General features: G+C 53.8%; 3 protein-coding genes and 1 long non-coding RNA gene across 7 annotated transcripts in view; 2 read left to right on the top strand and 2 right to left on the bottom strand.

Annotated features, from left to right (window-relative positions):
- Nucleotides 1-8,807, top strand: part of DNM3 (dynamin 3) — a 169,493-nt gene extending 160,686 nt beyond the window's left edge. For all 3 annotated transcript variants that reach the window (XM_015636155.2, XM_015636154.2, XM_019007640.1), the window contains one exon: nucleotides 2,911-8,807. In XM_015636155.2, coding sequence (XP_015491641.1) covers nucleotides 2,911-2,980 — 70 coding nt within the window. In that variant the 3' untranslated portion in view covers nucleotides 2,981-8,807. The remainder of the gene's footprint in view (nucleotides 1-2,910) is intronic.
- Nucleotides 8,545-23,044, bottom strand: LOC107208131. The gene is made up of 3 exons (XR_004498598.1): nucleotides 21,541-23,044; nucleotides 20,400-20,677; nucleotides 8,545-9,272 (listed from the first exon to the last, which is right to left on the bottom strand). It is a non-coding gene; the product is annotated as an uncharacterized LOC107208131 (long non-coding RNA).
- On the bottom strand, nucleotides 12,897-13,977 carry PIGC (phosphatidylinositol glycan anchor biosynthesis class C). Its single transcript, XM_015636158.3, has one exon. The coding sequence runs from the start codon at nucleotides 13,885-13,887 to the stop codon at nucleotides 13,009-13,011; it is 879 nt and encodes a 292-aa protein (XP_015491644.1). The 5' UTR covers nucleotides 13,888-13,977; the 3' UTR covers nucleotides 12,897-13,008.
- A 223-nt stretch (nucleotides 23,045-23,267) lies between the features above and the next one.
- SUCO (SUN domain containing ossification factor) overlaps nucleotides 23,268-24,655 on the top strand; it is a 38,146-nt gene continuing 36,758 nt past the window's right edge. The window contains exon 1 of one of the 2 annotated variants that reach the window (XM_015636546.3): nucleotides 23,268-23,449. In XM_015636546.3, the coding sequence (XP_015492032.1) occupies nucleotides 23,385-23,449 (65 nt within the window). In that variant the 5' untranslated portion in view covers nucleotides 23,268-23,384. Of the gene's footprint in view, nucleotides 23,450-23,608; nucleotides 23,848-24,655 lie in introns of those variants that run through there. The other variant, XM_015636550.3, reaches the window with a different exon arrangement.

Genomic DNA, 24,655 nt, shown 5'->3' with positions numbered 1-24,655 from the left:
GGGCTGCCCCGGAGTTGGTTGCTGGTTTTGTTGTCTCAAGGTGGGCAAGGCTCCTGCACTGCTCCGGGTGTAAAGGAGGGACAAGACACACACTGGCTTCTCCTCTTGTTTTTGGGGTTGAGATTCCTGTTAGGGGGTGCAAAAAGGTCTGAATGTTACTCCCAGTGTAGAAATAACTTGTCACTTTGACGGGGAATTCTATGACAGCCTCAGGGCTTGTTCTTTTGTTCGCTTGGACTTGAGCTGCAGGCCGTGCCAGCTGATCCCGTGTACCAGTGGCAAAGGAAGGTGAGATCTGTTCCCCGGGCTGAGCCCCCTGTGCCCTGCCCAGGATCCCTTCCTGCAGTGCTGCACAGGGAACTGCAGATACCCCAGAGCGTGCCAGCAGCAGGGCTGGAGAGCAGTGGTGCTGCTGCAGCTCCTTTCCCAAACATTGCCACTCCTCTGGAAGGCACCTGTGCTCTGCGGGTGGAGGTCCTGAGGAGGGTTAAGGAGCTGGAAGTGCACGGGATGCAGCATCCTTGAGGGGCTGGAGCTCAGGAGGGCTCTGCCCATGGCCATGCATGCAGGGCTTTGTGCCAGAGCATCCACAGATGGGGCAGGGCACGGCTGGAGGCTCCCCTTGCTGAGCACACCCGTCTGTAGGGCAGGGACACAGGAGAGAAGGATCCTGGGCAGCACAGGGTCCTCTCAGGGGTTCCAGCTTCTCCTCGAACTGCTGGGTACTCTGCAGTGGCAAAGAGCCGACGGGGAGTTTTTCTCTTCAGGTCTGCACCGAGCTTGAATGGAAATTGAAAATAGCGGTCAGTGTGTAGGAACAGCTCTGGTTCAAGGAGGAAACCTGATTTTGCTCCAGGTTTGGTTTGACTGATTATATCCAGGAAATCCTCCCACTGTGCTCTCCAGTTTCTGATCCTGCTGTGTTAAATAGCAATTTGGCTCAATTGCATTATTTGAATCCAGTGGGCTGCATTTAACCTGGCATTAAAATGCATGTTTGGGCTTGTATCTTTTAAATTTGATATGAAGACAGCTGTATGCATTTTCCCTTGTTTGTAAATTGTATACATATGATACGATGTTTTCAGTAAGCGCTAAACAATGCAATGTGAGGCATTTCAACAAAGGAATAATTTAATGCAACCCAGCAGAAATGCAGAGCCTTAGAAGTGGTTCTTTATGAAACTACAAATTTTGGAAATGGGTCCAGAAGACCTACACTGGAGCAACACAAGAAACAATAGTTAACACAGTAACATTTTTCCTGTAAGAAAAATACACCATGAAGAAATTATATTTTGCCTATTTTTTTTTAGCTTGTTGATTTACTTGAATGCTTTAGTTGGCATATTTTGTATTTGTTGTATGGTAGGGATTAAAATTCTCATTTCTTCACCAAAAGAGAATTTTGTCGCACAAGATGCACTTTAAACCGAACGAGATTTTTTTTTGGTCAAGTGTAAATTTGTCTCACATATTTTGTTCCAGTTCAAAGAAGGTTAACACATTGTTACATTCTTTCATCTTCAGTTTAGTTTTAGCAGAATGAGACACATTTCCTCCTTGAGAGCCACAACTGTCCCTACCTGCACAGGTGGAGGAAGGGTTAGGAAGGGCTGCACAGTTTGTTGGGGCAAATTCTTAATTTCTTCTTCTTATTAACAATTATTAATGAGCTCTGCTGGAGGTGATGTGAGCCAAAGTCAGCTCCCACCTTGCTCAGAGTGTGGGTACTGCCATGAGCACTCCTGGTGATCTGGGCTGGGTTAAGGAACAGAGAGAGAGAACCTGGTACTTCCTGCTAAAGAAAAGGATCAAAAACACCATGTGAGAATGGATTGGGATAAATGCAGCAACAGAGGGTGCTGGAGGGTGCTGGAGAACTGGCTGGGGGAGCAGGCTGGCTGGCAGGAACAGTCTCTTGGGCTGTTTATCCAGCACACAGCAGTGCCAGGCAGGACTGTGTGAGCTGTCAATTGTCAGCTCAGACTCGGAGTGCAGGTGGAATGGAGCATCAACAAAATACTCTTTGTAACTAAACTGATGGAATTGCCTCCACACAGCCCTGAGGTGGACCTTACTGCACACAAAAAGGTAAAGTGTTACACAGCTACCAGAGGGACTCAGCAGAGTTGGGTGTTACCCTTGGATGAAGGGAGGGAGGGAGGGATAAGTGCCAGCCTGGACCACAGGTAGAATGTGCTTGGAGATCACACTGCTGCTAACTCTTGCTCTGGGGTCTCTTATCAGAGGATGACACAGTCCAAATTAAAGTACAGGAGTTTGCAGTACATGGGAAAACGAAATGAAGGCACCTCAGTGTTCCCAAAAAACCCCGTGACTCCATAGCACTTCCTGAAGTTGACAGAAAAATGCATTAGTGGTAAATCAATGAATCCCTGGCCACAATTGGCATTTTCAAAACTGGCCATTGATACAAAGCCTCAAAATGTGCCTCAGATTCAGGCACATTGGTAGGGCTGCAGTTTGCCCAGGTATGCAAGAAGCTGCAGATTTTCCTGCTTCTGCAGCGTGGACCTGAAGTTGCTGCAGGCTGTTTTCCCCAGTCCTGTTTCCTGCTCTGTGCCTGTCCAGGCTGGGACTGAGCCCTGAAAGCCAGGAATAGCGACCCTGCCCTGCTGGTTTGCGTGGCTGCAGAAGGTAATGGTGTGTGGAGAACCCCCAGGCCGTGCACAACCATGGGTGAGAGGGTAAAGCATGGCAGAAACCCAAACCCCTTTCCTCCTTCACCTCTCAGGGGTGTCTTGCTCCAGCATAGGTGGCAGTAGGATTGTTGTGTGTGTGAGCACGTGCATGTCCCTGTAACAACAGCCAGAGGTGCCAGGTGTGTGCTCTGTGTTTGTGCTCATTGTTTGTTCTCTCTCTCTCTCTCTCTCTCTCTCTCTCCAGTCGAAGACCACCCCCTTCACCTACTCGGCCCACTGTAATCCGTCCGTTAGATTCATCCCTGTTAGACTAAAAGGAGTTTCTGGCATGTCATTCCTTGTTAACCAAATCTGTGGAAACAAATTGCTTGGTAACTGTCACAATAACCAATGTATAGTCGCATGTATGGACATCTATAGGCAAGTAACCAATTTTACTGATATACTCTGTCCATCCCACATTGTTTATGAAGTCTTCAGTGTTTGGGGAAGGTCTGTGCTGCCTTGACTTTTCCTTCTGCAATAACTGATGTTAGCTAACTTACTGACACATATCTCCACCCAGACAACTGTGCTCACAGTCCTCTGCAGCACATGGAGGGCTTGACTCTGTGTGTGTTTTGTGCATGTGTTGATTTGATCTGCTGCTTTTTTGTTTCCTCTTAGCTGAAAGGAATCTTGCTTTTATTTGCACCTTCCAGGTTTTCTGTTTTCTCTTGTAATGGCTAAACTGGGCAAAGAAAAGCCATGTGGTTTCTTACCAAGCTCTTCTGAAGGCCCCACATTTCCAGGTCTCTCTTGCAAGAGGCTTACTTCTCCTATAAATTCTCCTTATCTGAAATCTAGTTTTAAGCAATGTTGTTAAATGAGCAGGGTGTGCATGGGACAAGGCACATTTTGCTTCATTTCCATGCTGGCAGCTGCAGTGCCAGGTTGGCTGGGCTGGTGAGGAGCAGGTTGGGGTGCCCCAGCTCACAGGGCTCAGCATGGAGCCGTCCCAGCCTGCAGCCAGGATGGGACAGGGTGCTTTGGAGGGCTGGGGTGTGACAGAGCAGCCTGTGCCAGTGTCTGCTCCCACTCCTGCTCCCACTGCACTCCTGGGCAGCGCTGGGGGACAGTGAGTGCATGGAAATGGATGGAAATGTGCTGTGTGCAGGATCCAGGGAGCTGAGCACTGCTTTTGGTCCTTCTGTGACACAGAAGGACACAGAGACACAGAGAGAGCACAGCTGGGCCTGGGTTCCCTTCCCCTGCCCACTGTGGGAGCCAGCTCACAGAGCTCCAGCCTAAACTGGCAGCTGAGCTCCCCAAGGGCTGGGCTTGGCTGTGAGATATTTGTGATGTTTTCACATGCCAGTCAATGCCCCGGTGTAAAGATTTTCTTTTTGCATTACATGGTCCTTGCTTTACCTTGGTTTACTGCTGCTTTATCCAGCTGTGTTCTGGGAAGTGCTCAGCTGTGCATCCTGGATTATTTTAGCAGCTGCTCACTTGCAGGGGTCCTCTCTGCCTCTTGTTTTGCACGTTATAAATTAATGCATTATAAAAACCTTTTGTCTTAACTGCATTACTTCACTTTAAACACTTAGGGTCAGTGTCACCCTTAAAGCTTAGAACTTTCTGAGTTAACAGAATGAAAGTAGAGAGGAATTTGGCCTTGTTCCTTCAGAAAATATGAATTGCTGCTATTACAGTTATGGTTACAGATCCCTGGGCAAAGCAATTGGTGGTTTCAAAGGTCCCCAGTACAATCAGTGTAATAAATGGATTTATTGAGACTGCTTGTAGGGCTCCAGTATGCTGTAGCCCTATGGTTAGGAAGAAACCAATCAAAGAGCAACAACAAATGGGGATTTAGCCTATTAATTCCCAGGCTGCTGATTAGCTGTGCTCACCAGTGCAGCAAATCATGTTTCAGCTTGCAGAAGAGAGACGAGCTTGGGAAAGCATCATGATTTGTGTGTTAGCTTAACTTCAATTTCCTGTCAAGCCCGTACTTGTGACACATGCCTGGGGAGTCTGGAGTGACATCTGATGCACGGTGAAGATGGAGTTTGTCAGATCACTGCCATCATGGTGATGGCAGCAGACTGCTGAAGTGGCTGCTGTTTGTTTGTTTGTTTGTTTGTCCACATCTCCAGTGCCAATGCACAGAATCAGCTTTCAAGGAAAAGAAAAGGTTACGAACACAACCACAGACATACCAATTTTTACTACAAAATAGAAAACATATCTTGATGATTCTTCTTCTACACAGCTTTCCACTGCTCTCTGCTCTCTGCTGTAACCTGTGCTGCATCTGTTGGGTATATTTTTGTAAATAACCAAGAGTAGCCCATATTGTTGCCTTGCCAGCACTCCTCAATATCCCAACAGTTTATCAGAACTCTGTTACTGACTGGCAGCTGATGGAAAGTCAGGTTCAATGCCTGATCACTGATATCACTTCTGATATCAGAATATCAAATTCTTATACTCACTTGGTGATAGAAGACCAGGCTGGATGGGTCTTTCAGCAACCTGATCTAGTGGAAGGTGTCCCTGCTCATGGCAGGGGGCTTGGAACAAGATGAGCTCCAAGCTCCCTTCCAACCCAACCCATTCTAGGATACTGCAAGGCCACAGTGGGTTTAACCCACCATAACCCAAAGACTCAGCTTAGCTGTCCTTTGTTCAGTGGGAAAAACATCTCCTCCAGGAGGTGATTCAGGCCAGTGTGGCTGCATGGGACACGAGGACAATGCTGGTAAGTCAGGAGCCTCAATTGCATGACACAGATCCTGGCCTAAAAATGAGCTTTTAAATGATCTCTACTTGAGACTCCCTAATTTACTTTGACTGTTTCTGCCAAGCATAAGGAAGTAGGTGGCACAACTGAGCACTGTCCTTTGCTCTGCCCCAAAGAAACTATTTCTCAGCAGTAATCCTGGATTGTAAATAAAGCTCCCAAGGGTGGATTTACCTGAAAGAGGAGGAGGAGGCAGTGAGGTGTCAGCACCATCTGGTTCTGTGCTTGATGCTGAAGGTGCAGGACACAGCTGCAGAGCCCTCCTTCCTCTGCATCCTCATTCAGATCTCATCTAAATCTGGCCCTGTGCCCTAAATGCAACACTTTAAGGTGTGCAGGTTAATAAACAACCATGAGCACAAATCCAGGGTTTAATGGTTTCACCTCTTCTTGCATATGTGCTTGTGAGAATAAACCACGTAGAACTGTTCCTAGGAAAAACACTTAAATGCTTCCCAAGAAATTGCCACATGCAATTGAGTAAGTACTGTCCTTCAGCCTTGGCTCACTCCCTTCTGCTCTGGAGTGCCTGGAATGGGTTTGTTTGTCCCACTTAACTCCTGATGCTGGCGAGTCCCATCCATCCTGTCCCTTGTTCTTGGAGCAGCAGCCTCAGCAGCAACTCCATGCCCGAAGGAAAGCAGGACAAGCACCCTGTGGATCTTCCAGAGGGACTGAGCCCCTCTGCAGACCCACTTAGGTGGGATGAGCCAGGTCTGAGCTCCGTGTGTGAGGAGCGCAGGTTGCTGTGCCTTGCTCCGATTCCCTGTGGCACAGCTCCGATTGCTGGGGCATAGTGGAACAATAACAAAGCAACACCGGTGTTTCTGACCTTACAGAAAGATCTGGCTGGTGTAGCTGCTAAGTTTCAGGAGGTTGCTCATCTAATACTGCATTTAGGCCGAGCCTGGATCTCTGCCTAGAGAACATTTCCACCTCACCCCGTCGTTGCTGACCAACAGCCGAAGAGCTTGCGTGTGCCGTGAACGGCTCTCGGCCTTGGATCTCAAGGGATCTTGTGCTAGGGTTAAAAAGATTGTATGTTCAACAAAAAGGCTTATGTACATAGTTAATGTGTGTTTATTTTATTGCTGATCTTGTTGCACTTTCTGAGTAAGCCTCCTAAAAGTAGATTATTTATTATATTAAAGAAGACACATTATAGGTTATGGCATTTCGTGTTCAAGTATAACATAGAAAATATTATCCTCTCTGTTCCAGACAGCTCCACTAACCATGATGTTCACAGCACACTGAGATTCCTAACTAGTTCTATCCTTCTGTCTTAAAATAGCCCAAACCTGATTTAAGAGCAGACCTATTTTGTCCCTGTGCCACCAAGGAGCCTCCTGGGGCACTCCTGGCACAGCTCCTCCTGCTGTGGCACTGCCCCTGCTCCCAGGCTGGAGCAGAACAGCTCCCTTGTGTAAATGAATGTTACTCTGCCTGTCTTTCCTCTTGCTTTGTCTGCAGGCGAGCTGATGCCGATGGCTCCTCCCGTCCAGACAGTCCTCCACTCTTGCTTGATCTATGATTTGTCCCGCCTTGCCGGCCGTTTGCTTTACTGCTGTCTCTTTACTTTTCCAGGACGGGATAAACGATGACTTCTTTTCTGTAAGAAGCAAACACTTAATTTCTTTCTGATTTTTTTTTTTCTTCTCTGTATGTTAATGCCCTACTTCATGTGAGCCAAAACATCTGCCTTTGGTTTTGTAATCTGTAAATGGTTCCTGGTGTTGACCTTTGAGCACAGCGAGTGGATTCCCAAAACTGTGGTCATTACTGAGCATCACATACACCTGCTGTAAAAATGTTATGCTGCATTTCTGAACCTGAAATAAACTGAAATTCATGATGGGCTTTTATTATTACTTTCTGGATGTGTATGAGTGGTGTCTTCTGTCTCTTGCACCATCATCTCAGCATTCCACACTGCCTCGGTGGGGACTGCAGGGAGGATTTATTGGAGGTGCTGTTGTGCTGAGATCACTGGAGATGTCATTAAAGGGGAGGTGGAACCCGTTGGGAAGCATTCAGCCTGCTCCCCTGCAAGGGGCTTGGAGTGCTGCAGAGATATTTTGCTGGGAAATGGATGAATGTTTTACAAGCAGTACCTGGGATTCACTTCATTGCTGAGGAAAGCACGTTCAGAGGAGTCTCAGAGCTGTGCAGAAGGCCAGACTTGAGTCCTCCAAAGGAGGAGCTGGAGTTAAAATGTGCCTGAAAGGGATTTCCCCCTAAAGGTTGTGTAGGAATGTGCAGATCTCCTGATTATTCAGTTCCTCCTGCAGGTCAGGATGAGCCAAGCAGCTGCAGTCGGTGCTTGGAGATGCTCTGTAGGGCACAAAGAGCACGAGAGTTCCCTGTGGGAACACCACAGTGCCCAAGTGGGTCCTTAGGTTTTGGGAAAAGAGGGATCAAAAGGTGGGATGAGCACAGCAGGCCATCCCCGCTGTATTCTGTGACATTTGGAGATTTGCTGGTGTTTATTGGCCGTGGCTGAGACAGTTTGTGCTCCCTGAGGGAACAGCAGTGTCCCACATGTCCCCTCTGGCTGGAGCCCAGTTCCAGGAATGCTGGGCAGGCAGAGCTGAGGGCTCTGTGCTGGATACCAGGAGGAGCAGCTGCTCTTGGCACTGGGCCCTCGGTGCCATGGGGCTCTCCAGCTTCATTCAACCTTTTCCTTTCCCAGCAATGTCCCCCCAACCACCCCCCAGGGTCTGCTCTGATCATCCCTCATTTCACCACAACCTCACAAAAGTTCTACTCCAAGAACAGTGCTTGAAGCAGATAGTGCTGAGAATCTTAAGGCTGCCTGGGGAAAAGCTCTTCCAGAGGGGATCATTTGGTGCAGGGAAATTGGAAAGCCTGTGAGCAGTGACCTCCACACCTGGGATGGGATTGTTCTGGTCCTCTGGCACTGGCAGGTCAGAAGGGAGGCGGTGAGGATGAAAGCCAGGCTGTGCTGAGAGCCAGCTGATTCTAATCTTGTTCTTGCTCTTTTCCTTAACATGCATGTTCTGTGCCTTTTTCTCTTAACCCACTCTATTAAGATAATTTTGTATATGAGTCATTTTATTGTATCTTGGCCTTTTGTTTTAAATCTCCCCCTCTCCCTGTGATTTTTGGGTTATTTTTTGGTTTTTTCCTAGGCGACCTCCACCAGCTGTTCCAGGAAGATCATCCTAACACACACATTTTGTTTGTGTTACATGCAATGTCTTTTTTTTTTCATTTTTTTTAAATCCAAAATTACCTTTAATTTGCACTAGCCTATTTGTAAATGAACGGTTTTATTTTCAGATGTCAATAATAAGCCTGGATGTAAAGAAAATAAAATTCTGATTACAAAAGGAGTGTGTCCTGTGTTTGTAATGAAGGGTCTACTCACTTTTTCTCACATGGAGACATTCTTGCCTTGTGGGAGAAATTCCCTGGGCTCTGTGAAGGGTTGTGGAGGGAGGGATGGATGTTGTGCTGGAGTTTCAGCACTGCTCCTGAATTCATTCACCACCAGGATTGCTCCATGTAAATGGTTTGGGCTTAGCATCAGCAGGAAGAACAGCCAGCACAGTTCCAAAACTTGAGCAGAGCACCAGCAGCAGCACCTGGCTGAGCGGAAACTCGAAGGACAAGATTGCAGCAGTCTCTAGACAGTCTCTAGACTGATTAATCTGCACAATTATAAATAAATTGCAGCTGTTGTGACCATTTTCTTCAAGCTAAAGCTCAGAATTCCTTGCAAGCCGACCTCACTGGAGCATCTGAGCTCAAACAGCTGTAAGTAGCTACCTCTGGGATCCCAAATGTGTCCATCCCTGTGGGAAAGAGAAAATCTGGGATTTAGATGATGTTAGTGCTTGTTTGGGGTGCCAGAGAAGTCTACAAAGAGTCATTCTGAAAGAAGGGGGAACTGATGGGTTTAACTGGCTATTTTTCCTCACAGGAAAGCAAAGGGGGTGTCTCACAAACCGTGAGGGGTTTCAGGGGCCCAAACAAGACGTTGTGGGTAGCAGATGGTGAGAGGGAGCTGCAGTGCTGCTGCTCAGGATGGGCAGGGAGGGCATGAGATCACTTTGTGTGGACAAGGGGCCAGATGACAGCCAGCCTGGGCTTGTTTTCAAGCCTGGTCTGACACAGCTTTGCTGAATTCAGGCAGTTCCTCTTGTTGCAGCTGATTTAGGTCCTGCTGACCTCTAAAATATCCAGGGAGCTGCTGAACCAGCTGCATGAGCTGGGAAATAGCAGACACTGAGTTTGCTCAAAACAGAAGAGGATACAAGCCCAGAAAGCTGTAGAGATGTTTTTTTCCTTCTTCTCACTTAGACTTGGTCTTTTGGTAGAGCAGAAAGAGAAACAGCAATGGTGCAGTAAATAGTGGGGAAAAACCCCAAACCCTGCTGTCCCTTTGAGCTCCATGGGCTAAACTGGGAATTGCTGGGACTGGGTGAGGTGCTTCCCAGCACCCTGAGAAAGGGAGAAATGGAGACCTACAGTTAACAAGTGTCCCAAAAACGGAGTAGCTTTCACTCATGGAACCCACCAGGTGCTGAAACACCTCAGCAGAGTTCAGGAACTGAGCACTTTCAGGACTGCAACAAAAGCAACAGTGTTCGTACCTGGTGAGCTCTTGAGGAGGTTCTGCTCATGACTGAACTTTACAAAATCTCTTCTGTGCCGGGGGAAGCTCTCCCTGCAATCCCTCTGTGCTGCAGCAAGGTACCAGCAGCAGATAAGAGGTGGGTGATATTTTAGCTCAATGGCCCACAGCTCCCAGCCAGGAGCTTTGCTGAGCTCCCAGCTGCCTGCTGGCCTCCACACATTAGGCTGGAAGACACAAACTGATTTCTTGAGGCATTTTGTGGTGGTAAATCCTCTGCACAAATCTTTACCTTCTTAGGAAATATTTGGTAAAAACTATGGTTGGAAATAGGACTCCAGGCTCCATGGGTGTAGCTGTTTCTAAAATCTCCTAAGTGGAAAGGCACAGGAGCTGATGTGCTGGGAAACCCTGGCACATTCTTTAACTTCTGGGTGCTGCACCAGTGACATTACGAGGCAGTGGATGGGTTAGGACCAAAATCCTCTTTTGGTTTCCTGATCAAAGAGTCGAGCTTTGTTCTTCACAGGCTTCCCAGACCCAGTCCCCCAGGTGGGAGCACGTGTGGGTGCCTGGCACTGGCCTTTCCCTGCAGCAAAGCTGGAGATGGAGATTGCAGCTGGCAGCCCAGGAGCAAGACTGATCCCCAGGCACTTCATACCTACTCACATTTGGCCAGCTTCAAATCAAAAAAAACCTCCCATGGAAGAACTGATCTGAGTGGGCTGAACCTTAAAGGATACAAACTTGGAGTGCAAGAGAATGCTGAACTCCTTAGGGTTGGCTGATGAAGTGTTGTTGCATCACCAGCCTAGGACCCATTTCTTGGGTCTCAGTGGGGATTTGCCCAGGTAGCAAATGGCCAAAGGGCACCCAGCTTTACTGGACAGGTGTAGAGTTATGGCAAAATCCTGTTCTGTAGAGGATATTCTCACCTCATGCACACATACCAGTGATGGCCATTTATACAGCAGCTTAAACAGCAACAGCTCTGCTGAGAGGGTCAGGGAAGTCCTGGGGAAACCCTGCCTGCCCTTTATTTCCTCCTCTCCTCTCCCTGGCTCCCTTTTGCATTCCTCCTTCCTTGGAGGTCCCTTTGTCCATCCCAGGCTGTGGATTTGTGTTTTCATTTCGGGTTAGGGTGGGCAGGGTGTCTTTGTGGGCAGGTGAGGGGAGGGCTGAGCCTTTCCCCAGGGGGTCTCTGGACAAAGACTGAGGCTGTTCTGATCTGATCCTGGAATTCTGTGACTCGTTGTAAGGAGATGAAGGAGCTGGGGCAGAGCAGAGGGCTGGGGCTGGGCTGGGTGGGACAGAGCAGCATCTCCTTGGAGCTGGTGGATGGAGCCTGCTGCATCAGAGTCCCCGGATTACACAGGTGACCACAGGTCCCTGCTCCAGCTGAGGGGAAGGCAGCAGCCCGTGCCCATCTCTGCCACCTGAAATGTTTGAGTGGTCAGTGCTTGCAGTTTTCCAATCCACAGCTGCTTTTGACAGTGGCAATTTGGGAAAGGCACTTTGGGGGAAAATATTTCCCCATGGAAGAGTGGGTGCAAGAGAAACTCTGCTTTCTTATAGCCTCTGCTGTGATAGCTAGGGGCCAAGCAGACAGGATTTGAGTTATTTTTGATTTATATTCCAGCCTTGCCCCTGTACCAATGGGCTCTGTGAATGTGTTTGGGATGGCAGCGTTACACTGGCATCGGCCCAGTGTCAGATGGGACAGCGGGTCACTGAGCAGCTTTCTGGGAAACCTCCTTGTGAAAAAACCTTTCTGCAGAGCTACAAAATGTCATCGTGACTCCGAGCATCTGGCTCCTCTGTGCTCCCCGCGAGACCTGAGCACGGGCTCCAAACTTCTACAGGTTTTAATTAAAAGCGAAATGAGATGTAGTCGTTACCACGGCGACCACAGCAACATTTGACACTTGGCAAGAGCAGTAACAAAGCACCGGAGGTGTTGGGGACTCCGCCGGGGGTTGCTCATTTCCGAGAAAGCCCAAGGAGCGCGTGGAAAGCGCCTCCTCGCTGGGATGGGGAAAACGGAGCAGAAAGAGAAACTCCACCGACATCGCGGCGATGCCAAACGCAGCCCTGGAAGGTGGGAGGGGGTGTGGGCGTCCCTTCCCTCCGGTGCCGGGGCAGGGCACGGGAGAGCGCCGGGAGGTCCCGTCCGGGCCAGGCCTCCAGCGGGACTCGTTTGCCGGCAGCGCCCTCTGTTGTGCTGGGAGCGCTGCCGGACAGACAGACGCCGGACAGACGGATGGGACCCGCCATGGTCGGGCCCAGCCCTTGGCATGTCCCCAGCAGCTGGGGGTGCAACCACGGGGGCTCTGCCGAGCTCCGTCCCTCTGGCTCTTGCCCTGCAGCAAGGCCAGATCTGCCTCAGGAAAGGGGTTAGGGAGGAGAGGAAGGCGTGATGGCCTCGCCTCCCCCATCTCCTGAGGGATTTAGGGCAATGTGGTGTCTGGCGGCGGTGTGAGGCTGTCCTGGCACCCGCAGAGGGCCGGGCTGCAGGTGAGGAGGGCTCTGTCCCCGCTCCAGCCGCCCTCCTGCTCGGTCCAGCAGCAGCAACAGCGACCTCAGCAAGCCCTGCCCTGCAGCCCTGCCCTGCAGCCCAGCCCTGCAGCCCTTCCCTGCAGCCCAGCCCTGCAGCCCTGCCCGGGGAGTGCCGGCAGCCCCCAGCACACCCTGAGGGTCCTGAGGGCTCCGTGGGACACATCCCATCCCCTGCACCCTGAGCCCCCTGCACGGCCAGAGCTGCCTCCTCCCCCGGCAGGGCTCAGCTCCTTCCTTCGCCAAAGCGAGTCAGGTGTGGGAACAGATCCGGAGGGGAGCACAGAAATGGTTCTTGCTGCTGTGAGAGACTTTATTGGCTCAGGTGTCCTCCCCCACAGGGCTGACCCCCAGCCGGGACCTTTGCGCTGCTCACAGCAGAGGGTCCCGCGGGGCCGGGCCTACGTGAGGAACCTGGAGAGGTCCTCCTTGATTTCAGCCTCGTCCCACGGCCCGTGGATGTTGTCCTTGAGCAGCTGGAGGCGGATGAGGCAGTAGGGGCAGAGGCAGGAGATGGCGAGGAGCAGGGAGGCGAAGAGCACGGCGCCCACGCTGGACACGGTGGCCAGCCCCGCCAGCGCGGCCAGCGCGAAGAGCACCGTCACCCCCACGTAGCACCGGGGCGTCCGGGCCTTCAGCTTCTTCTGCAGCATGGGCCACAGGGCGAACATCTGCATGGCGAAGGTGACCATGACGAAGGCGTGCAGGGAGCGAGGCAGACGCGAGGCCAGGCACACCGAGGCGAAGATGGCCATGTTGAGGGACAGCGTGCTGGACACGATGGCGGCGTTGGCGCCGTAGTCGAAGAAGATGAGGTGACCCAGGAGCATGAGGGCCGACATGGCATAGATGGTGTCCGTGCTGATGGACTCGGTCAGCGTCTTCAGCACCGGCGAGAAGCCGTAGGTGAAGGCGGCGAACACCAGCGTGCTCTTGAGGTCAGCCCAGCGCGTCCGCCCGCTCGCCCAGCGCCCGGCCCCGCCGTCCACGGCATCAAACAGCACGTAGCCGAGCAGGGAGGACACCAGGGCCGCTCCGAAAAGCCCCTGCGGGCTCAGCATCCCGGCGTCCATGTACCACCAGGTGAGCACGAAGACGCAGACGCTGCACAGCTGCTGCACCACCGCTCCCGACTGGAAGACGACGGCCTGGTACCGGTACTGCCGGGCGTGCACGTTCTTTCGCAGCTCCTCCAGGAACCGCTGGTCCACGTAGTTATCGGGGAAAGGCTGCCGTTCGTACAGCACCTTCTGCCACCGCCGCCCGGGGATCGGCTCCATGGCCCGGGACGAGCGGGGGAGGCTCCGCGGCCCCGGCCCGGCCGCGCCGCCGCTCCCGGAGCCGGCGCAAGGGACACTGGGGCGCTCGCGGCTGCCACCTCCCGGCCGGAGCCGGGGGACACGGGCAGGACCCCGGGACACGGGCAGGACCCCGGGACAGGAGCAGGACCCCGGGACACGGGCAGGACCCCGGGACAGGAGCAGGAGCCTCGGGCAGGGCCAGATCCCGGGGCTGGGTCCCAATGCCTGGCACCGGCACGCCTGAGAGGGGTCACCTCCCCACCCCAGGCTGCGCTCCCCGCTCCGTGTGAGCTTCAGCAGCTTCTGGGGGTGGGTTCAGGGCACGCCGCGGCTCCGTGCTGGGATCTGCTCATCCCGAAAGCCGCAAGTCCCTGTCCCGGACTGCTGCCAGTGCTGGGGGCTGTCTCGCCTCCGCCTGGCCCCGCGAGGGATGCTCCGGCCGTGGTCCCACACCTTGGCAAAGGGCTGTGCCCCTGCAGCCCAAACGCAGCCGCCGAGAAAGGCTCAGCCGGCCGATGGGATTTAGCCAGGGTTTCTTTGTGCTTGGATATCCCTGTGCTAGCCCAGCCTCGCTGCTGGGAGCGTGACCCCTGCCCATACTGCAAGCCCTGCTCCTTGTCCTGGTCCAGCGAGGCACCTGCTTTCCTGCTTTTCTGGCCAAACCAGGCTCCAGCAGCCAGGTGAGGAATGTGGGTGTGATGCTACAGGGCAGCCTTCCCCTGCAGCTCGTCCTGCCCTGGCCCAGAGTGCAGCAGGAGGAGGAACGCAGGACTGGAGAGGTGCAGCTCTGCAGGGACATCCATCTCCTGTGCTGCTCAAAGTGACTCGGCATGTGCAGCAAGGGGACAGGGGCACATTGAGGGAGGTTTCACAGAGGCCAGAGGTGTTTTCCCTAAGTCTGTGTTGGCTTGTGCTCAGGTCAGAGCCTTCCCAGCCCCGGAGAGGTGCTTGCTGCTGAGGAGCTGCTTACTTTGGCCTCACCCGAGAGGCCTCGGCCCGGGGCAAAGCCGCCTGAACAGTGCCCTGTTTGTGCTGTGGGAAGGACCATTCACGGCCCTGCTGTCACAGCAGCAACAGGCCAAAGAGCTGCCGGTTGTTTTCACCCCAGAGCCTGCCACAGGAGACTCCAAACAGATCCCACCTCATCCAGATACGTGCAGAGCAGCAGGTAACACCCACACCTCCGCTGTTCCTTTGGGGGGGCTCAGGCTGGGCCACACCACAGTGACATCTGAAAAGTGCCACCTCCAGCAGTACCACTGCACTTGCTCGGCAGGACAGAAACAGCTGCTCACCCTGTGCAGGTACCCCATGCCAAGCAGGCTCCAAGCCAGGATGGAGCTGGACTCAGTTTTAGCTGCCCTCCCTGAAAGCCCCCAGCCCCACAGTTTGCAGAGAGCCATGCACGTGCCTCCATGAGCACCAGGCAGCGCCCACGGGGACAGGGAGTGCTGCCAGCTCCTGGGACTGCTGGCACTGCCTTGGTGCCCAGGGCCTGGGAACTTGAGATTTTGAACGAAATGTCCTTCTCCCAAAGTCATGAAGTAAAGCTGGGGTGTGCAAGAGGAAAGCTGGGAGGGCAGAGTGCCATTGTGCTGCTCTGAGAAGTGCCAGGACCACCGCAGAAGAGGAATGCCAGCTCCCATGGGCAGGGGCAGGGCAATGCTGTGCTCTCGCTATGGCTGGTGACAGCAGGTTTGCTGTCACCTGGCCCTGGGCTCTGCTGCACATCTGTGATGCTTTGGGGACCAGGATGAGCAGGCTGGGCTGGAGCATGAGGCTGCTTCCACGTGCTCAGATCCACGCAGAAACCCCAGTGGAGAGGACAGAGGTGAGGGGTACTTGGTGTGCCCTTTCAAACTCCTCTGCTGTGGGCCAGCAAGTGCCCTTTGGAGGCTGGGGCTGGGCAGTGACTCACAGAGCTCCTGAGCCACGCTGGGTGATGCCAGCAAAGCAGAACCCCTGTGGGAGATGCCAGCACAGCCCCCACGGGGTGCCCACCCGGACCCGGGGATCTCTCTGGTGCTGGCATCACAGGGCTCGGCACCCGCCTGGTGAGAGCCCAGCAGGGTCTGGGACAGAGCAGAGGCCACTGCTGTGCTGGCTCGGTGTCCCTGGGAGGGGACAGCTGTGAGTGCCACGTGTGATGGCACCGCCCACGGTGCGAAGGGCAGCTCAGCCCTGCCCCGGTGGCCCAGACTTTGCCGCAGGGCAGTGACACTTCTGCCTGCACAACTGTCCCCACGGGATCCGCCACGTCACCGTCACCCCGCTGCTCGGAGGGGACCTTGTGCCATGGAGTCATCCCTCAGCCCTCCTGGGAGCTCTCCTGGCAGGGATAAGCAATAGCTAAGGTCAACCAAACAAAAGTCCTGTGTGAGCATGGAAATTCCTGCTCTGGGTTCCGGGCCACAAGACCTCCCTCACCTCACAGTTAGGTGTCCCCAAGTGCCACTGGCCTCTGGAGAGGCTGTAGGATGGCGAGTGCTTGGAGCCCCTCTGCTGAAAGGCAGGGATGAGGAGCTGGGTGCCATGGCACTACAAACTCTGGGTATGCTGAGGCTTGGTTCTGCCCTGCCCTTAACAAAGGGACCTCACTGAAGATTTGTTTAGTGTCTGTCGCCTCCAAATGTTGGAATACACAGCTAAAGTTGTTTGGAAGGAAGCTGGAAAGGTGACAGGCTGGGACTGAAATAGCTGGGATTGATCTGCACTGGAGATATTTGAGCATCAAAAGCACGGCAGGCACTGCATCCCCACCACTGCTGTGTCCGATTCCCCTCGGGACGACCATCGCTTGTGCTGCAGAAATCAGCTTCAAAATAACTGAGCAGCACACTCTGCTAAGGGGCCCTGTCCCTGCAGGGATGTCACAGCACAGCTATGGATCCTTGGGCCTGGTGTCTCTGCCAAGCCATCCCCCTTTGACCCTGGAGCCCAACCCTCCCTCCACAGGAATGTTTTTCAGGGAGGGGGAAGGTTGGCGCAGCTCCAGCTGCTGCGTTTTTCCATGTCCAGAGATCATCTCCTGCCTTAAAAGGCCCCAGGACACAGGCTGTGCCTGCTCTCTTGCAATCACCTCTTTCAGGATTGTTTGGATTCCCAGCACAGACTGGGATGACGCCAGCCCATGGGGGATACTGGGGCAGACAGGGCTGGTTGTCTTGGGAGCCCTGCAGGACCTGGACATGGAGGAGTGTGGTGCTGCTCCAGCCCTCCCAGGCATCTCCCTTCCCTGTGTGCAGCTCAGATTTCCTGAGCTGAGATGAGGAGGTCCCAAGGCTGCTGGAGAAACCCTGCTCAGAGCTGGGTAGAGCAGTCCAGGAAACTGGGATTGGGTCTGAGAAGCCCACACTGGACTCAGGGCACAGTTTGGGATTTGCTGAGCCTCTTGCAGGGGAAGGCTGAGGATGTGGGGCAGGAGAGATGTGATGTGGAAAGACACATGCCTGCAGGGATTTGACCTCTGGAACACACAGCACGTGGGGGGGCTGTGAAACTGAGCTCCCTCGCTTCTGGCATTCCCTGACGGTCAGCATGGATCCCTCTGGCAAAACACCCTCCCTACCACCCACTCTGGGCTCTGGAAAAAGGGACAAGGCAGCCCAGCCAGGGCCTGGCCAGCTCCAGGGCAGTGGGTCAGCGGGGCCTGTTTTGTAAGAGAACTCCACCAGGGTCAAGCTGTCACCTAGTAAAGATGAGGGTTTTTAATCTGCTTTAAAAAAAGAAAACCCCAAGGAAACTGCAGCCAAAAATGACATCAGCAATGTGCTCTGCCAGTTTCAGGGTGCTCCAGGGTGGGATGAGTCCGAACTTCAGCTGCTCAGGTAAGCTCAGCTCAACCTTCAGCTGCACGTGGCACGTCTCTAACCCAGAGACGCAGGGAGGAAACCAGACCTGGGGTATAAAATAATAAAACCTGCCTGTGGGACCTGAGCACGGGTTGTCACAGAAGCTGGATGGTGAAAACCGAGATTTGGGAACAAGGAGGGTCTTAGGATCCACACAGGTGTCTGTCTCCTGGCAGAGCAGGGCTGGGGCTCCAAAACAAAGCTTTGCCAAGTGGTTTCTCACTGTTCCCCCTTGTTTAGCCCTAAATGTTGAGTAGGGATGGGATGTGAACTGCTGACCCAGCTCTTCCACAGCTGGTGGAAAGGCATCAAGAGCTGCAGCTGGCAAAACACTGAAAAACCCAACTTTTACCCCAGAGGGTGAAAGCAGTGTCCCGTCAAGGGGGTGGTGGCTGGAGCCACAGGGCAGCACCCAGCACCAACCTGCCCCACCCTGAGCCCCCTACAGCAGCCACTTCCCTCCCCTTGCAGCTCTGGGACACAGAGTGTGAGGGGACCCAGAGCTTCTAACAAGGTTTTGAGTTTCTGCCATGGAGATATTTTTGTTCTGTAAATGGGGAGGGGGATATTGGATGAAACCGTGTATGCAAACGCTGTTGGTTTTCCTAGGAAGTGTAGCTGGGGAAAAAGTTGGTGTGCACAGGTCAAAAAGAGTTTGCAACTCCCTGTCCTGGCCTGGTGTGCTGCGAGAGGATCCTCTGTGCTCACCTTCCCATTTGCCAAGTAAAGAAGCCTTTGTTCAAACCCAGCATGGCCTGAGTCTGGAAACAGCCATTTCCCAGGAGATGTTCACAGCAGGAGCCCCCCCTGCCCTCTTCCCTTGAGCATCTCCCTGGAGCTCCAAGCAGGAGCCCATGTGAGAGCAGCGATGTCGGGGCTGAGGGGTGTTTTTCACACATGCAATGCCTCTCCCTGCAACACGAGCTCGTCCTGGAAGTGCGTGCCTGTTCCCCTGGAGCATGAGTCCCTGAGGAGTGACACTCCTGCTGCCAGCCACCCCCTGGCCCCTCTCCGTGTTTTTAAATATGTGGCAGGGAGGGGATGGAGCCAGGTGGGAATTCTGTGTATTTTAGTGGTAGGCAGAAAGGGGAAGGGAAGCTGCTGAGCCTGTGGCGCTCCCTGTGTGTGCCTGGCCAGCCCTGTGGGTCCCTCATCCCCACCTCTGGGATCTGGGAGAGGTTCTGATGCTCCTGTATGGGCTGTGCCACCCTCCCATGCTCCTGGCACTGCTGCCCAGGGCTCTGACCACCCTGCAGCCCCGGGGATGTGTGGGGGTGGCTCTCAGCTTTGGGTTTGTGCTGAGAAAGCCACAGATGCTCTGGCCTGCTGGATCAGGTGCCTGTGGCATCCCTCACCGTGGCCTTGATTTGCACAGGGCCATAGAGAAAACCAGCCCTGGCCCGCACCAGGTGCTTTCCCAGCCCTTCCCCTCAGCCCAGGGCGAGAGGGTGAAGAAGGAAGGGGAAGCTTCGGCCCACGCTGTCTTCCCAGAAATAAAGGCTAAAAAAACCTTTATGCTTGCATTGCAAAGTTTTGCTGTTTCTCAGTTTCTGCAGTGAAATTTGATTTTTCTTTTCCCAGGGGGGCTCAAACAGCAGCTGCTGGGAAGCACCAGGGGCACCAAGGCAGCCACCATGGTTCACCCCACGTGGTCCCACATTTCCATCACGAGAGCAAGAGTTAATTTGGATTCTCTGTGTCTCAGCTGTCAGCAGCCTTTGGACTCTCCCCATTCCATCAGCCCCATCAGATGGCAAGAGAAGCTCCCCAGTGGCTGACCATGTTTGTCTTCTCCAGCACCAGGGCTCTCTGCACGGCCATCACAGCATTGCCAAGGTGCTGCTGAAGTTGTGCCTGGAACACTTGCCAGCCAGCCTAGGATAAGGTGGATCCCTTCCCCAGAAGTCATTTTCCATCTGCTCCCAAGCACTGGCTGTAGGAAAGAGTGCTTGCTGTCCTGCAGAGGCTTTGTGGTTCTGCAGCAGGGCCAGGAGATGCTGCAGCTTCCTGCTGTACCTGCCTGGGCACCCCTGCTGGAGCAATCGTTTTATCTCCCATTTCTAGGCAAAGTTAAAATTTAGCCACGTGAAATGAGAAACCGAAATACAAATGCTCTCAAAAGTGACATTCCCACCTCAATCCATTTTCTTCATCTTACACTGCAGGTTTTGAACCTCTAAAGAGGGGGCTCAGAGCCAGGTGGAGGAGACCTGTGTGCTGCAGGAGCTGCCCTAGGGGCTGTCACAGGTGCTGCTGGCTCCATCCTGCTTTTGGGAGCAGTGGCACTGTGCCACCCGTGCCGGGACTCGGGGCTCTTTGGGGCAGGGCTGGCTGGAGATCTGAGCTCTCCTCTCCAGGTCACGCAGCCCCAGCCGGGTGTCACCGTGTCCCTGCGTGCCAAGAGCTGCCCGGCGCCAGCCCACCTTCATTACCCCGCAGCATTCCCGGTGACCCCGCCCGGGAATGTCCCGTTGGATCAGCCGGTCACTGTGACCGCGGGAATCTCTCGGCATCTCCCGGGATTTGAAGGAGGGTGGGAGTGGGAATCAGAGCCCATGCGGGGGGATGCCCACATTTGGGACCACAGAAGCACAGCCCACGTGTCACAGGCGGTTTGCTGAGTGATGAAAGTGCAATTACCTGCTCAGCTGGAGGTGGAGTTGCTCCTGTTTGATTTTCCAAGGAAAATGTTTCCAACCTTTATTTTTTGCGCAGCTTTCCTCTCGGTGCGAATCGCAGAAGATATAAAAGAAAATGAGGTTTTTTTTACAAGTTTTGTGCTGGTTTGCTGGATTCTCTCCTGCAAGTGGTTAACAGTTCATCTGCAGTCAGAGGAAGGTCTCTGAAGCAATCTTGCAATTTACAGCTTTTCCTTTACCAAGTAAGAAACGGTCAGGAAATTAAACAGGAAATTGTGTCTGGAAGGAACAAAAGTTGTGTTGTCAGAACCTGCTTATGAAAGATTTACTTTATTTTAACCAGTAAGGAGCCAAGATCAATAGTCAGAAGAGGAAGGAGTTTGTGTGAATTAAATCACACGTGGGGGGAAAAAAAAAAGAAAAAAGGCAACACTTGGGAAAACAAGAAGCCTTTGTAAAGAGCAGATAGGGATGAATGGGAGAGAAGGGTTTGCCACTGCAGCAAACAAATGCTGCAAAGTGCTGAAAGGCAAAGGCCCAGGGTGTACCCCAGGATCAGGTGTCTCTAAAAAGTCAGCCCTAAAATGCCCAAATCTTTGGGGGATACTCTACAAGCAAGCCTGTTGGAGGGTTGGAGTGCAATGGACAAGCATTGCCCCATTGCTGTGCAGGTCAAACAGCACCACCTTCTCAGGAAGTGTCCCTTGGGTGGCCTCCTCCAGCTTTCCCAACCTGGGGTGCCAAGCACCACAGCCCACGTTTATTCCTGCCCAGGGGATGCAGGGTGAGCTCAAATCCAGCCCCAGGGCTTCACAGGAACTGCACCAGCTTGCTCGCTTCGTCCTGGGGTTTTCCGTGAGAAATTTGGCCAAGAGGAAGCGAAAAAAACCCTGCTACAAAGGTGCAGCACTTTTTGAGAATCCCACACAAATATTTGCTCCCTGGTAACCCCACAGGCCACTGGGTTTTGGGTTAATTAGGGGCTCTAGTTGGGAGATTGGGTAATCTGTCATTTTTTGACTCATATTGCTCATCAGTGGTTGAGAAACAAGCTTAGCAAGCGCTGGTATGTGGGTATGGCAGAGGAGGGGACATCAAGCCCCTGTCTGGCTGATCCAGGCACTTTTGGGGGATGCTTGTACCTGGTGGGCACTGACTCAAAGGGGCTTTTTCTCCAGGATCCCAGCACTGCGAAGCTTCCCCTGAAATGATGTGTCCTCTGTGACAGCTCTTGGGCCGTGTTTGGTCTAAGCTGTGCTTACTCCCTGGCTGGGAACGGGATCACACTTCTCCAGTCCCCAGGGAGAGGAACTGCTGCAGGAATTCCCGTCCCAGGAGGGAGCACAACGGAGGCTGACCACGGAGACAGGCTCAGCCATACCCCGTGGCAGCGCTGAGGCCAAGAGCTGTGGCTGGCAGTACTCAGCAATGGGGTAATGAATGTTTACCATCTCTTTCATCAGCCAGATCAGCAGTTGTTTGAGTTTCTAGTGCTTCATGGATGGATGCTCTGATCCTGGCCGTCCACAACAGGCACTTTGTGGCCAAGGCTGTGTTGTTGGGATGGACAAATGACCCGAAAGGCAGAGGCGCTCCCAGACCTGGTTCAAATGGCAGGGCTGCTTCCACTCCTCTGGGAATTTCAGAAGGGCAGAGTGCCAGGTGTTAACGAAGGCACCAAGTTACAGGGTGAAAAATCAGGGAAAGAACACACACAAAGACTTTCCAGGGCTTTCCACTGCTGGCTGACTCCAGGCACGTCATCCCGCAGCTCTGTACAGGCCGGGTCATGAGGCTGGAGCTGCTCTGGGGAAAACAGCAGCTGTGACCTGCTGCTGCTGGGATTGCCGTGATTCACACCCTCCCCGCGGGCTGAGCTGTCCTTCCTCGTTCAGAGTCCTGACATGTGCACGTTTCCAGCGTGGCACACTCCTGACTCACCCACCTGCACCTTGCAGGGCTCCCTGGGCCCGGCCGTGTCGCTCGACCCCGCTCCCCGGCACGGAGAACCCCGATCCTCAGGGTGTTTTTGGCAGGAGTGAGGCGCAAGGAAGCTTTTCCTGCCTCAGTGTGAAGACCAAAGCTGTAGATGGGCGGATTTGGGCCGGGTTATGCACAAAACGCCTCATGTTTTGGCAACAACTGGTGTGTTCTTCTCCCGGTCCCGTGCAATTGGAGGCTCCTCTCTTCCGTCCCAGATGCTACCTGGCCTGTATTCCCTGAGCGTTTCCCAGGAGCACTCCCTACTCGGCCCCTGCTCCTAAGGTGGAAATAAATGTACGCTGACACACCTCGGGCGCCCCCACGAGCACGGGGTGAAGCCGAGCTCCGCTGCCCCTCACGGACCCCTCAGGGGGCCCGCAAAATGGCGGCCGGAGACTCGCGCTTCGATCCCGTCCGGCCCGGAACTACAACTCCCAGCAGCCCCCGCGCGGCGTTCCCTCTTCGGGCCTCAGCGCCCGGCAGCCCGCAGAGAAGCCTGATCAAAATTAAAAAAAATTATTAGGAGCTGTCACGTGGGAGCGCCGATGCTTGAAATGTCCCTGGAATCGGAGGCCGCGCCGCTCCTCAGGCGCTTTGCGGCCGGTGGTTTGGCCGCCATCCATCGTTTATCGCTATGGCGATTTCCCTTTAACGGCTTGCTTGCCGCAGACACCTCACATAGCGGGGTCCTTGGAGGGGCGGGGACAGCTGAGCCCGCTGTCCAATCGGCGGGATCGGAAGGCGGGGCCATCCCGCGGAGCTCTCAGGCCATTGGCTGGCGGCGCGGTGCGCGTGACGCGCATCCTTCCAGCTCAGCGCGTGAGGCAGTGAAAGGGGCGGGGCGGGGGGCCCGGCCCGGCGGGCAGTAACGGCCGCGCGCGCGCGCGCGGGGAGGGGCCGTGCGCAACAACGGCCGATCCCCCTCAGCGCCTCCCGCCGCTCCCGCCGCCCGCAGGAGGATGCGCCGCCTCGCCCCGGCCGCGCCAGCCAGACGGGGAAGACGATGAGGGAGCCGCCCCGCCGGCCCCTGGCGCTGGGCTCCTGCCTCCTGCTCTGCGCCCTGCTCTGGTGAGTGCCGGCCTCTCAGCCCCGCCGCCGCCGGGCACCCGGGGCCGCGCCCGCTGCCGCGGCGAGGAGCGCTCCCTGGGCGGGATGCGCGGAACCGGGGTCGGGAGGTGGGGATGGGGCGCTGGGCGGTCACAGAATCAGCAGGGTTGGAGGGGAGCTGTGGAGATGATCCAGGCAGTGTCACCTGGGGCAGGTGACACAGGAGCGCGTCCGGGTGGGTTTGGAATGCCTGCTGAGAGAAAAACCCCACGGCCTCCCTGGGCAGCCGAGGAAGGTGAGGCGCTTCCTTCTGGGCAGCCCGGGCTGTGTTGTGGTGCGGTGCTCCCCGGGGAAGGTGACAGCTTTCGGAAGAGCGATTCCCGCTGCCAGGAGCGGCAGTAGTCACCCGGCGGTGTCAGGTGAGGGCTGAAGCCGCACACCGAGGTTCAGAGTTACGGGTGTTGTTGTCTCGCTGTGCCTTTACCGGGGGCATCCTTGCATTTCCAGCTTCAGGCTGAGCTCTTGCAGTATCCTCTGAAAGAACACGGTGCTTTATTCTTGAAACCCTTCTTCTGAGTCTGTCAGGAGTAGTGTTTAGTTAAACCAAATGAACCCTCTTATTTTTGCGTTGATTATGTCTCTGAGAGTGTTTTTTTATAATTATTACCTCCACTGTACTTTGCTCCAGCATACCCTGTTTACTGTCTTTTCAAATTTCCTTCAAGAGATGACATTTACCAGAATACAAATATTAGTAGAATGTATTTCTGTATGGCAAGTCCCAACCTTCTTAAACTTTGCTCCTCTTTGAACTTGGTGAGTCACTGTTTGAGAAATGATAGCCAGCTTGAGCAGCAAACTGCAAATATTGCAAACAGAATGGCCACACTCTGGTGTATTACTACATTACAGTTCCTGTAGATTGTTCAGATACTCTCCTTAAAAAAATGAAATCATCCTGAAGTTCTGGCTTGTCTCACAGTTGGGTGAGGAGTGGGAGCCCAGGCATCTCTATTTTACACGATCAGTTGCAAATCTGGTGTTGATGCTTGTGTTACTGTGTTGATGCTTGTGTTTGAACAGTCCTGAAGCAGCTTTGGTTCATGTCATCACGTTTTTGGGGTTTGGAGATGGAAGTGAATCTAAAAGTGCTTGAAAACTCGGTTGATGTGTTTACATTCAGCAGAATTCGAAACAAAAATCTCCTGCCTCTATGGGTTTGATCAG

This window comes from Parus major, chromosome 8 (genome assembly GCF_001522545.3).
Source record: "Parus major isolate Abel chromosome 8, Parus_major1.1, whole genome shotgun sequence".
Taxonomy (NCBI): domain Eukaryota; kingdom Metazoa; phylum Chordata; class Aves; order Passeriformes; family Paridae; genus Parus; species Parus major.
The sequence above is the reverse complement of the archived record's forward strand: the minus strand, read 5'-3'. Positions and strand labels throughout refer to the sequence as shown.

What these genes read in the sequence shown, in the direction of transcription:
- PIGC (XM_015636158.3), bottom strand. Translation starts at nt 13,887, where the DNA reads ATGGAGCCGATCCCCGGGCGGCGGTGGCAGAAGGTGCTGTACGAACGG.